The sequence below is a fragment of the Xiphophorus maculatus genome, chromosome 1 (assembly GCF_002775205.1).
Source record: "Xiphophorus maculatus strain JP 163 A chromosome 1, X_maculatus-5.0-male, whole genome shotgun sequence".
In the NCBI taxonomy this organism is placed as follows: Eukaryota; Metazoa; Chordata; class Actinopteri; order Cyprinodontiformes; family Poeciliidae; genus Xiphophorus; species Xiphophorus maculatus.
This window is the reverse complement of record NC_036443.1, coordinates 22,538,610-22,551,413: the sequence shown is the minus strand read 5'-3', so window position 1 is coordinate 22,551,413 and position 12,804 is coordinate 22,538,610. Positions and strand designations below refer to the sequence as shown.

Below are 12,804 nucleotides of genomic sequence, written 5' to 3'. Positions count from 1 at the left end.
ATACAGGCAGGGATTTATTTTTCTTTTATTTCAACCGCAAAATGTGACAAATAGTCAGCATTCCCTCCATTTATTTTTATCCTTGAGCTTCAGCTGATGGTTTGAGGTTAGGAGCATGCGCACTGACGCGCCTGCCGCTTTTGCAGCTGCTGATGTGCCATCCAGCAAGACAACACTTTAAACTCCCTGCCGGCCACAGAGATGCTGGTGCTCCACCACCTATAGTTTCTGCCTCCATCGATGAAGAAGAAAACTGCATCATTAGCTCCATGTAAATAAGATGGACAAATACTTGAGATGTGGATAACCTTATGACCCTTTACAATGTCACAAAATAATAATAATAATAATAATAATAATAATAATAATAATAATAATAATAATAATAATAATAATAATAATAATCTATAAAAGAAGACAGTGATTCGACTCAAAAACATTTTACATGAAGAATTCAACAAAAACAAAAATAAAAGAAAGAAGGCTAAAAACAAAACTACACGCACCCAGCAAAATATAATTATAAAAATCAAAAAGTAAAAAAATTGATTAGATTAAAAAAAAAAAGATAATATTAGATTAGGTTATTGATCATACCAAGAAACAAAAAATAAATTCTACAAACTACCCACAACAGAAAACAGCTAAACGTGGACAAAAATAAGAAAGTAGATGTGATGTATGTAGAATATAACATGTTAAAGTACATTAAAAATCAAATCCTTTCAATGCAACTTGATATTTTGGCAGCCTTTTGCTTACAGTTGAACTGTTATTGCTCATTACTTCAAATTCAACTTAAAAATCAATAAAACATCAACCAGTGTCATTTCTGGACACTCACATAGAGCTTTCTATTCTGATTTTTTGTGGTAGCGCACACAGTATAATTTTTGACGCTATTTTGTTTGTTTAAACACTCTGTTCTGATGTTTAAGCTGGGTGCTGAATACAGTGATCTCATCGTTTCATTCATCAAATCTCTCCAACAGTTATTTGTTTCTCTTGTTTTGTGAAAGTTTGTCTGCAATACCACATTGTGTCCAGATGGGGGTAGCAAGCCGCGGTTTATTTTGCTTTTGTGTCATTTAGAAAACCTGCGCACTTTTTTCCCTTTAGAGTTGCCGTAGCTTAACACGGCGGGATCAACTGAATGGATAACAACTTAGCATGTGCTACCAAACTGTCTTTAAGATCCACTAACTAATATTTAACCAGACGGTTGGGAGAGCTGACAGCACAAAGTAACTTTACAGCTCATAACCTATTATTTCTAAAACGAACATTGTTAAATTAAGTGTTAATTTGGGAACTTATTTAGCTAGCTAGCTGAGCGTGTCAGCTGTGAAATACTAAGTCTGTCTCTCTCTGTGTTTGGTGGTCCACGGTGTTTCTCCGGGGCCTAGAAGCAAGATTTGACCGCGGTGAAGATGTGCTCTCTGGCTCTGTTTCCCCCTCCACTGCCCCCCGGACAAACCACTATGTGCGAATCCAACAACGAGCTTCTTTCTGGAGCCAACAACTCCGAGGCGAGACAGGTCCGATTGATTTTGGTTATCATTGCAGTTGTATCCACCAACAACAACGATGGTGGATAGCCGTTCATCCACCATCCATAGCCATTCAGATAGATCACGGTGCATGTTTTCGTGCAGGACTCCGGTCCGCTGAGTCTCCATTTCCCCAGAGAGTCCCTGAAGCTTCACAGCCGCACAGAAAGCAGCAGCAAAGCAGCTTTTCTGGACCACTCGGAAACTCTGTGGATGAGGAGCGCTGCTGCTTGGTAGGAAACTAAAGACATGTTGTTATTTTATCCGCCATGTATGTGATATAACAGCTCGATGTGTGCAATCTCTGGATTATTTAGATCTTTAGCCTGACTGATAGTCTCTAAACACTCCCAAAATGTCCAAATTTTCCTTGAGGAAAAAGAAGTCAGAAGAATAAAACTGAGAGGATTTTCTGTGATAGTTAAGCTTTCCATGTTTTTACTGAAGTCTCTGGTCTTTTTAGGTATGTATGAGAACAGGCTACATTCCCCTGAAGAAAAAAAAAATGTTTTGATTTAAAGTCTTTACTTTTTTTTTTTCTTCAACCTCATTTTTAAACATCTCACTCATACTAAAAAAGACAAACGTTGCATTTTCTTTTTGCTGCCTCAGCAACTGTCTCAAATGAACAGGATTACTTGCTTCTATCCATCCATCTGAATGTAAAGCTTGTATAAATTTATTTCACAACACACAGTTGTATTTCAAGCCTTTTTTTTCTTATTGCAATTTTCCTACTTATGACTTGCAGATGCTTAAAACCAAAACTCAGTGACTATTACAGACCAATAAAAAATATATATTTTTAAGGCTTGTGAAAGTATGTTAATTTCAATGCCCTCAATACTTGGTTGGTTTTCCTTTTTAATGAGTTACTGCATGGATGTGGTTCTGATGAGGTGTAATAGACGTCTAAGTTGCTTTGATAGCTGCATTCAGGTCATCTGCATTGTTGAATCTGATGTCTCTCAACAAGCATCAATTCTCTATGTATTTTTATATCCGGAGAGTTAACTGGTTAATCAAACACAACAACACCAGTCACTGAATCAACTTTTGGACTTTTCTTCAGTGTGAGCTGGTGTTAAGTCCTGCTGGAAAATGAAATCAGCATCTCCATAAAGTTTGTCAGTAGAAGAAAGCATGAACTGCTCTAAAATTTACCCAAGATGTGAACTGTCCTTGGTTTGACTCCCAGATTGGAAAACTTGCATCATTTCTTTACTTTATCTTCTTTTTCAAATAAGAAGGCATAAAAACTAGGCTTAATTTACCTGATAAGAGATTAAAGCTATTAGTTATGCTAAAGGTATTATCACATGTTTTTTTTTAAAACCATTTTTGAGGCAAAATCATCTCGGCATGTTTTAATAGTATGAAGTTCTACTTTAAGCACAAGTGCTTTACTCATTGACTCCTCATCTCCTTCAGGATTCTGTAAATCTAAGTTTTTATGAAATATCTTTGTGGTCTAAAAATATTTGTTATGCACAAAATTCACAGTTAAATGTGTTTTTAGCATTTTCTGACATTTTACATTACGTTTTTCTTCTTAAAAATATTGAGAACTTGCAGATCTTTTACCCTCTTTCAAAGCTGACATTACCATTTGAGCTCATGCTGTCAGTAAAAGCTCCAAAAGAGCCATAAATGGCTGAAAAGGGCTCAAACTTCCATTAAATCTCGACAGCTAAATGAAAGGATACAGCTGCGTCTCATAGTCATGCAAATCAGCTTGACGTGCTAGGCAACTTTTAGCACATTTCCTACCTCTGATGTAGCAGCTGATGTCAGTGTTTTACAGCTTTTATTGGACTGTCAAAGATCGCTAATTAGTTCTGTGTGTTCCAGGCGGGACGGTGGGTTCACTGGGCTGCTCAATGAAATTACAACCTCACATGCAGAAGGTAAGGAAAGCGCCAACATCTCATGTGTTTCATTAAGTCCTGTTGCAAGGCGCCAACTCTCCTCTTTAACAGTGCCAAAGTGGCTGTCGGTGACGTCTGGATGTATCCTGGCATTGCTCCGATGGGTCTCCTCCTTTCATGGCTCCCTGTATCCTCACGTCACGGTAAGCTGCCTCTGTTGGCTCATTTGAAATACAAAGCATGTGGAATGATGCTGAAGTTTTTTAATTTTATTTTAGCTGAGCAGTGAGGACATGATCGCTGAGTTTTCTCAGGTGCTAAATTGGTAAGAGGGGTTTTTATGTTGTATTCTTTTATATTTTTGAAGGATAACAATATGAAACTGTAATCTTTCTGCTTTGTTGTATTTATTGAAGTCGTTCCGTTTCTGTGTTGCCAGGTCTGATTGTGTGGTGCGAGCCTTCGCCTGGCATCCACACACTGATAAGTTTGCTGTCGCTTTGTTGGACGACTCCATCAAGATCTACAACCCCAAAAGGTACCAGAACTACGGACTCAGCGGTGCCAAAACGGCACCAAAAGATCCAGCCAGTCAGATTTCTAAGCAGCACAGTTTTAGTTTTAAAACCTTTAAAACTGATTTCGGCTCTTATTACCAAAACAGCATACATACTGTATATGATTTTCATGCAGGCATTTTATATTAAAGGGCAACTTTTCAGGTTTTCACCGCTTTCAATAAACAAATTGAAACAGTTTGTCATTGGTGGGAGATATATTATAAAACTGACATTCAAGACAAAAGTAAAAATCAGATGTTTGCTTCGTGGCAGTTCCTTACCAGAACAAAACGCTCATCACTTAAAAACAATTTAAAACAAGTAATATTATTGTTTATAAAACATAAGCTCTTTTGATGTATTGCTTATCTGATTAGGCACAAGAACTTTACAATTAGTAAATTTTGCAGAAGTAACAATTAGGTGTTTACTTCGTGGCAGTTTGTTGCCAGGAAACGCGTTCATCTCTTAACAACAGATTAACAAGAAATATTGTTATTGTTCAAAAAACATAAGATTTCTTCTGCGCTTTTGAAATACTACTTATACTTCTTTTAACAAGAATTGTTCAGTTGGTGAATTTTGCAGAAAAGTGAAGATGTGTTTTTTAGTACATCTCAAAAATGATAGACACTCCTAACACCCCTAGCAGTCATTTCACTAGCCTGTACTGTGATGCTCATTGGACATGAAAACTCTGGAAAATGGAGAACTTTCACTTAATGTGCAAATATACATGTTAACATAAACATTAAGCACAACATTTAATGACTTGCATTGCAAATGTGTAGCTACACTCTATTAAATAGAATTCCTTTCACAAAAACTATTTATTTATTGCAATCTAAAATAAAATTTTCTTGTGCCACCTGATAAAATTAGGAATATCCTTTAAATTCAGCTTTTTATGATGCCATATACGATTCTCCTTAACTTTTGCAGAGTATTTTTAACGGTACAAATAAAAATCAATGCAAGTATCTCTCACTACCAGCCTTCTCACATTTTTCACACCTTTTCTACAGTAGCACTGCAAATAATATTTCTAGGCACAGCTAAGTGTTGGTGTTGAAAAATGAAAACAACAGATATCAGGACAATTTAAAAGAAACAGCGGAACAGAATACAGAGGTGTCATTTATATTTACCTCTGTATTCCTATGTGCCATTTACCCTAACACACACAGCAACATGTAGAAACATATATTTGTATTAGCTGTGAGGAGAATGGTGTTTCACACCACAAATAACCAAATGCAAGTACAAAAAAGACAAAAAAAAGCAACATGTTTTTTTAAATATAGATTTTAAATGTTTGAAAGAATTAACATGTTCAATAAAACGTACAGATGCTATAAATGGTGAAAAAGGAGAAGTTGATCAAATTTGTGATCAATCATGACACACAGGCCTCTAATAATCTTAAGTTTTACTTGGTTCACAAATGTTGTTTTCCTCAGATGGAGTCATTACATTTTCAAATGCTCTTCCTGTGTATAGGGTTCAGCATTTGTCTAAATGACTGACTATGAAGTAACCTTTCCAGTTGGCATATGTTTATACTGAAGCTTATGCCTTTGGTTTCTGAGTAAATCTGAGACATTTTTGTCACACTTCTGTCATTAAAAAAAATGAACAAATCTTCCTCAGTGCCATCACTCCCACACTGAAGCATCGTCTGCAGAGGAATGTTGCAGCCGTGCAGTGGAAGCCTCTGTGTGCGTCTGCGCTGGCGGTGGCGTGTCAGAACTGCTTGCTGGTGTGGAACGTCGACCCCTGCTCTCTGTCTACCAGGTACGTCACACCAAGAACATCTAGACCTGCAGTAGAATCCACACAGTTATTATTAATTCAACTGAAATATTTTATGCCAGATGTAAAGCTTTGATGTCGAGCGGTTTTGTAAATACTTCTCCATGAAGCATTTGGCTTTTCCATGTGGGCAGCTGCAGCTTTAATCTGAACTCAAAGGTGTTAATTTCTGAGCAAGATTTTTTTTTTGTTAGTCAGTAACGTCTCAGTGAGAAATTTGCTTCACTGTTGATCCTGGTTGTTCCAACAGAACTGTGATTCCAAATGCACATAAAAGTTTGTTCTGGGCTGGGTTAAGGAGGGAAAGCTATGCTTCCAGAACGGCCTTTCCAATAAACCAGCTTCAATGCTGTTGAGAAAATATGACATTTCTTAAAATCCTGGTCCGTTAAAAGATACTGACCAGTGTAAGTAGAGTCTGCCAGGAAGAGTGTTCAAATATTCAGCAAGAATTATATCAGAAGCTCAAAAAGTTTCTGACATTAAAAGACACAACCTTTAAATAAATCGAAACTTTTACTGTTTTATGTCAAGAGTATTGAAATTATTTCTATTTCCAAAAAAACAGCATAATAGAAGACTTTTTTTTTGGAGAATTTTTGTTAATTTCTTTAACTTCAAAGATTTGCACAGATTATAATGCAAAAGATGACGCTCTGACAGGTTAGTTTAAAGAATTTGAGTTAGCCAGAGGGAATTTTATGGGTGTTTTTAAAGGAAACATCTCAGACATAATGCTTATTAGATGATATCGATACTTACTTTCCTAATTTAAGTTTTTGACACAACTGTTCCTCCCTCTTTGCAGGCCTTCTTCTAGCTGTGCTCAGGTTCTGTCCCACCCTGGTCACTCCCCGGTCACGTCCATTGCCTGGTCTCCGAGCGGATCTCTCCTCGTGTCTGCCTCCCCGCTGGACACCTCCATGACGGTCCGAGGCAGCTGCTTCTCCTTTAATCCTCGCTCTGACTGTGCTGCTTCCTGTTTTCACAGCTGTTCCTTTGATATGGATGCATGTTTCAGGTTTGGGATGTCGCTGCAGAGAGCTGCGTGCCTCTGCAACGTGTCGGAGGAGGCGGCGTCACCTTCCTGTCCTGGTCCCCAGACGGCAGCCACATCCTGGCATCCACACCGTCTGCCTTGTTCAGGTTGGAAAAACAACAAATACAATAAACCTTCTCTGTTCTAGACTGGCTGAAACACATTTTAAATAAAGTGTAGATATTAATCTCTGTGGTCAAATATATTCTCCTCCATCTTATGAGAGTCAGTAGTCGGAAAGCAGCTTAGTCAGATAGTGGCACTTAAAAGTGCACACACATAAAAAAGTGATATGACTATATTATATGGTACATATCTTACATAATGCAACTGAAAAACATATTGTGTTTTGTTGTTGGGCCTTTTTACTTTATTTCAGAATTTACTTTTCTTAAACTTGACATGTCAGCATTTCTTCAAGCTCATACTAAGTCATAGAAATTGTGTTAACAATACTTTTAAGCCTTAAAAATCTTGAATTCACTCAGAATATCCATATTAAATTTGAATATTTGTTAGTGTTTTACATTGACTTTTAATGCTGTTTTATTTAATTGTTTCAGTTGTGCTACATAGTCAAATATATTTTTAAAATTTATACAACTCTTCTTCCAAAGAAAACATCAAATTCTTGCTTAAATCTTCAAGAATATGTCATGATCTGCGAAAACCTAGCCTAAACCTTTTGGCTGCAGGTCCAAAAGTTATGTTTGGCACAAAAGCAGCAGTTCACATCACAAAATGACCACACACAATTAATCATGCCACAGTGAAACATGGTGGTGGCAGCATCATGCTAAGGTTTAGCCAAGGTGGTTTGAATTATTAACAGTTTGATTTACCAGATGTTTTCGTGCTAAAAATATGAAAAGGAAGGGGGGTTTTATTTTATTCCATGCATGCAGATCAAATAAAGTGAAATTCAATAGAAAAGAAAAACATTTTGGAATGACCAAAGTCCAGAACTAAATTGGGACAGAAAATATGGTTTTGAGGTGGCTTTTGCATCTAAGATTTACTGTCAATTAGAAAATAAATGTTTTTCTCCAGGGTTTGGGAGACCAGGATGTGGACCTGTGAGCGCTGGCCGTGTATAAAGGGGCGCTGCCAGGTAAAAGCTCATTACTCTGTACGAAATGGTTCATTCAGGGCAGAATGTCACGTGTTTAACTTTTCACTCTTTAGTCTGGCTGTTGGAGTCCAGATGGGAGTCGGCTTCTCTTCACAGTTCAAGGAGAAATGGTCATCTACGCTCTGACCTTCTCTGGATCGCCAGGTTAGCCCTCCATGTCTGCTCAACATAAACTAGACACTGTTAATCTACTTCATAAAGGTAGCTTAGCAACTTCTGCATAAGTGAAAGTTAATTTGTTGTGGTATGGGATAAACGGCAACCAACAGATGATGTGTTTGTGTTTTGCAGGTGTCCCTCCGGGTTTGGTCAAAGGGCCACAGATAGCCGTTGTTGTTGCTGACCTATCAGAGACAACCTTTAACAGCCCAGATGGAGACATCATGTAAGAGAGCTTAATGCAAGCCAGATTTTTTACTTCGACGTGTTTTTTTATTGTTGAACTAGTACAAAATAATCATTTCCTCGTAGATTTTTTACAGAATATTAATCAAATGAGATCAAAATGTCACTTTCTGATCGCAAGAAAATTGTAATGTGTGGCGGAAAGATGGATGGAGCTAAATACAGGGTGGACTCAGAATTTGATCATAATATTTGGTGGTACTATTATAATGACGAAGAAAGTTATAATAAAAAAACTATTTATTGTGTTTGCGTCTTTTTTAGAAAAACATTCCCATTTAAAATAGGCTTCTTCAAGATGCTACTTCTTTAAAGAAGTGAGATTTATATTACTACACACAGCAACTGCATTTAATTATAATTTTGAGTTTATTGTTATTCATTGATGCTCTCATTAAATAAGAAGTGGGGAAAATGGTAAAAATATAATTGGCGATAATACTGTCAGTTTTGTTTTTTATTTAAAGTCATGCATTTAAATTTTTTTGAGACAATGATCAACCAAAATTCTTGTCATTATAATAAACTTTGGTAACACTTTATTCGAAAGGGTGTAAAAGTGTCAACTTTTAATGCAAAGTCGACTCTTTTAGTGGGCTCTTAGTGCAAATTTTAATAAAATTTTGAATTCAAAGTGTCATTCTTGGCCGAATAATACAAAGTTTACATTTTTATTGGAGTTTTAATTGCAACTTTTAGTGCAACTATGTGTTAAAATTGTTATTATTTACCAAATGACACTTAATGACAACAATTGTAAACATTCATAAAGACTTCTTCATGTTCATAACAGGTGTCATGCTTATGACAGTGTCATGTCAGTCTTATACACACCCCTTCAAATAAAGTGTTAAATCTTCACAATAATTGCCCATGCCTAATCCTAAAAGACTTCAAAATACTTGAATCTGAAGGAGGTTTATCCAACCACGACAAATCCATAGTAATAACATTAACCATAAACCCAGAAGTTCAATATCGTGGCATAAGACATGAAACAAAAACTCTTGAACCAAAAAACGTCACTCTCCAAATGAACTCAAAAAGATTTCCAGGTGTAATTGTTGGAAAAGATGGTTCAATGTATTTTGACTTGACTGAATTAAAATGCTTTTCAGATTTTTATTTGTAAAAAAGAATAAATATACCATTTTCTTTTACTTTGTGTTGTTATTTGACACAATATGAATAAAATTAAAGCGACATGAAGACTTTTATAGACCTAAAGTCATATATCATGTGATTGATCCTCCATCTTTGTTTTTTCCAGTGTTGGTGGAGAGATTCAGTCTCTGTCGTGGGATCCCAGGGGAGAGCGGCTCGCAGTTCTTCTTAAAGGTTTGATGTTTCTTCAGTTTTCCCTCACGAAGCTCACGATTGGTTACATTCAGTGACTCATCTCAGCCTCATCCGTTTTGTCAGGCGATCCTGAAGCAGCGAACCGGCCTGCAATCATTGCTGTCTTCAAAACAAGAGCCAACCCTGTCTTTGAGCTTCTGCCTTGGTATGTTTATTGAGATATTCATGTTTTATTTTTTTTCCTAAGTGATGATTTTTCTTGTACTAATAAGACTCTTTATTCTTACTAAGTGGGTTCGTTCAGGGAGAACTGGGCGCAGAACCGAGACTGCTGCAGTTTCACCCAAATTTCCAGCATGGGGCTCTGCTGACTGTGGTCAGTGATACAATACAAATTAATACTATTATTGAGTTTTTTGTTGTTAAAGTGCCAGTAGTTATTTTATATGTTGAGTACAGATAAACAAAAACAAAGAATAGAAAAATGTTTTGATTTTACAAACCTTATTCTGTATTCTGTCTATAAAACCATTAAGCTGTTCATCCATCCATCTGCTTTCTACCCATTGATTCATTTGTATATCATCTATCATTCATTCATCAGTTTTATCCATATTCACTGGTTTATCCATCTATCCATCCATTTATTCATTTGTCTGTTTTGATATCTATTGATTCATTTAGCTGTTCTAATATCAAGTCATCAATTTTTTTAAATATCTGTCTGTCCATCTGTTTCTGTTCATTTGGTTTTCCATCAGTTGTTTCATTTATTCATCCATCCATTCTTCAGTCTGTTTTTCAGTCCATTTCATGTTCTATTAATCGTTTTGACGTCATTTCATTTATCCATCTCGTCTTTCTTAGTTTTTTTTTCTCTCTTGTTTTGGTTTCATATTTAAAGTCAGACTTTTGTAGAAATATCTGCCTGATCCTTGGTATTCATACGTTAGGAATGGAAAGCTATGGATTTGTGACCAGGAAAAGGCCTGGTCCATTTACAGATCGGTTCTTCTCTTGGATAGTTTGAGCTTAATGAATCCTGACCTTGTCGTAGAATAACCGCAAGCTAATTTTTCAAAAACAAGAAGCTACAAACTGGATTGGTTTGAGTTAAACGATTTATTACCAGATGAAAAATATTTATCCGCACACCTCTCTCCCGCTTGCTCAATTTAATAAGTATGCTGGATCCTCCATATGCTCCAAAATAATGTTTCTGTTTCTTTCTTTTTTTTCAGTGTTGGTCGAGTGGAAAAATTACACACATCCCTTTCTACTTCCTGAGCTCCGACGTCTCCCAGGTTGGCCTCAGCGGGAGTCCGCCGCTGCCTCACCTACAGGAAAGACCTGCAGACTTTTCTAATCAGTCGCTCTTCACGGAGCTCATCTCCTGACACAACATCTACCAAAACCTCTCTTCGTCTTTACAGGTTGTTAATAAAATTGTGTAAAAACATCTTCGGCTTACTTTTGTGTCAAACATTTAAAGCAAATTAAGACATTTTGAAGTATTTGTTCAATTTAATTAAGTGCATTAGACTATAGAAAATAAAATTTGCTGTTTGTAACTATGACTTTCTTTATGAGCACACTTAAAAATGCTCAAATAAAATGTATTTATTGAAAGACATGATGCACAAAAACTTGTCAAATAAATTTATTGCATTTCAGGGACAAGTTGTTGGACCAGAAAAGATGAACATTCAGCCACACTTCTGCACTCAAGCAATAATAATGAATGCAATTCTGAATATAAAAAAATCAGTTCTATTAAAAACTAACCCAATGAAAAATTAAATGTCATAACTCAGATCATCCAAGTATATTCAAAAAGTAGTTGTGAAGGATGGCTGGTAGCAGTCAATCTTGCTACAGATCTGAAGATGCCTCTGACTGAAGCCAGTCTTGGATGACGCTATTAGTCATTAGCAGGCCCTGCTAATCCACCTCATTTGCTTTTGCTGCTCACCTTAAATCTCTGTTTGGCTTTTTGGTTTGACTTTAACTCTGCTCATTATGGTTGAGGGAAGAGATGATTCAAACTTTCTCTTCTTTCTGCTCTTTGATTCTGCTCTGCAACCAAAAATCCTCCTTTTCATCTCTTGGATTTGGGGTCACAGTTCAAGTATTTTTTGAGATGGTAATCAGCTGCCCCTAGATGTAAAAACACTACCTTGTTGCCATGGCTGTGGATCATATAAACTATCCAAAAGTAGGAGCAAAAAATCTGGAGTGAATGTTACTCTACAAATTTGGATATTCATTCTGCACGATGCTAGAAAATTTTGCTATATTTGCAAGTATTGTGATGACAATATCAGGTTTATATATATTTTTTTCTTCTTTAGTCTCATTCTAATTTGTGCTTCTTACTCTGTGTAACCTCTAGCATTTTTGGCAATGTCATTATGTGTGTCTGATTTGAGCTTTTGCTGTCGTGAGACTGTTCTGATAACTAAAAATTGTATTAGCACAAAAAGTACAACTTCAGAACTCTGACAAATATATTAGCCAAAATAGCGCTCCAAACTGTCCTTTCCAACATAAATATTGTGATAACGGTATTTTCACCGTATGTTGTCCAGCTCAAAACACACTGGAATGTGTTTTCAGTTCAGCTAGTTTGAATATTAAACTATATGCCTTGATAATCTATTTTCAACTTGCAGTAAGGACAAAGTTGGCCACAATCAGGAGAAGTAGTAATGCAGTTTTGTGTTGCACAGCTGTTCTTCAGTGAAAACCTAAGTCCTTGTTTCAGGGCCAGTTCTGTCTGGCCCTGAATCCTAACAATGATTACAGCACTTTGTTTCCTTCTTGTTAGATTCTTCAAGTAAAGACACACACTTTACAGCCTCTCACACCTTCTCACAGAGTATCTGATGTGGAGTTACCCAGGGCAAATAAGCACACACGAGATTCTCTTAGAAGAAACATCGCCGCACCATTAATTTTTTATTCAAAACTCAAGTAAAAAATAAAAAATCACATTTATTCTGAATTTGGTTTTTCTTTTATTTTCCAATTTACATTAATTAGCGGTGTAACAAAACAAAAACAATAAAATTTATTCAAGAGAAAAAAAAAAATGTACATTCCCTCACACACATAGAGACAACCCACCCTGGTTGCTTGT

General features: G+C 36.3%; 1 protein-coding gene across 1 annotated transcript; it reads left to right on the top strand.

The window, feature by feature from the left end:
* Positions 1-1,130: 1,130 nt before the first annotated feature.
* Positions 1,131-11,125, top strand: aaas (aladin WD repeat nucleoporin). Its single transcript, XM_014469774.2, has 17 exons — positions 1,131-1,244; positions 1,407-1,538; positions 1,656-1,783; positions 3,402-3,457; positions 3,530-3,621; positions 3,697-3,743; positions 3,858-3,956; positions 5,629-5,772; positions 6,599-6,719; positions 6,812-6,936; positions 7,880-7,940; positions 8,015-8,105; positions 8,253-8,346; positions 9,637-9,704; positions 9,789-9,870; positions 9,957-10,041; positions 10,907-11,125. The coding sequence occupies exons 2-17, from the start codon at positions 1,431-1,433 to the stop codon at positions 11,060-11,062; spliced, it is 1,557 nt and encodes a 518-aa protein (XP_014325260.1). The 5' UTR covers positions 1,131-1,244; positions 1,407-1,430; the 3' UTR covers positions 11,063-11,125.
* The last annotated feature ends 1,679 nt before the right edge of the window (positions 11,126-12,804 follow it).

Bases quoted from the DNA above. Each gene is read 5' to 3' on its own strand.
- aaas (XM_014469774.2), top strand. From the start codon at position 1,431: ATGTGCTCTCTGGCTCTGTTTCCCCCTCCACTGCCCCCCGGACAAACC. The intron at 7,941-8,014 runs GTAAAAGCTCAT...TTCACTCTTTAG, and splicing joins GTATAAAGGGGCGCTGCCAG to TCTGGCTGTTGGAGTCCAGA. The intron at 9,705-9,788 runs GTTTGATGTTTC...CCGTTTTGTCAG, and splicing joins GCTCGCAGTTCTTCTTAAAG to GCGATCCTGAAGCAGCGAAC.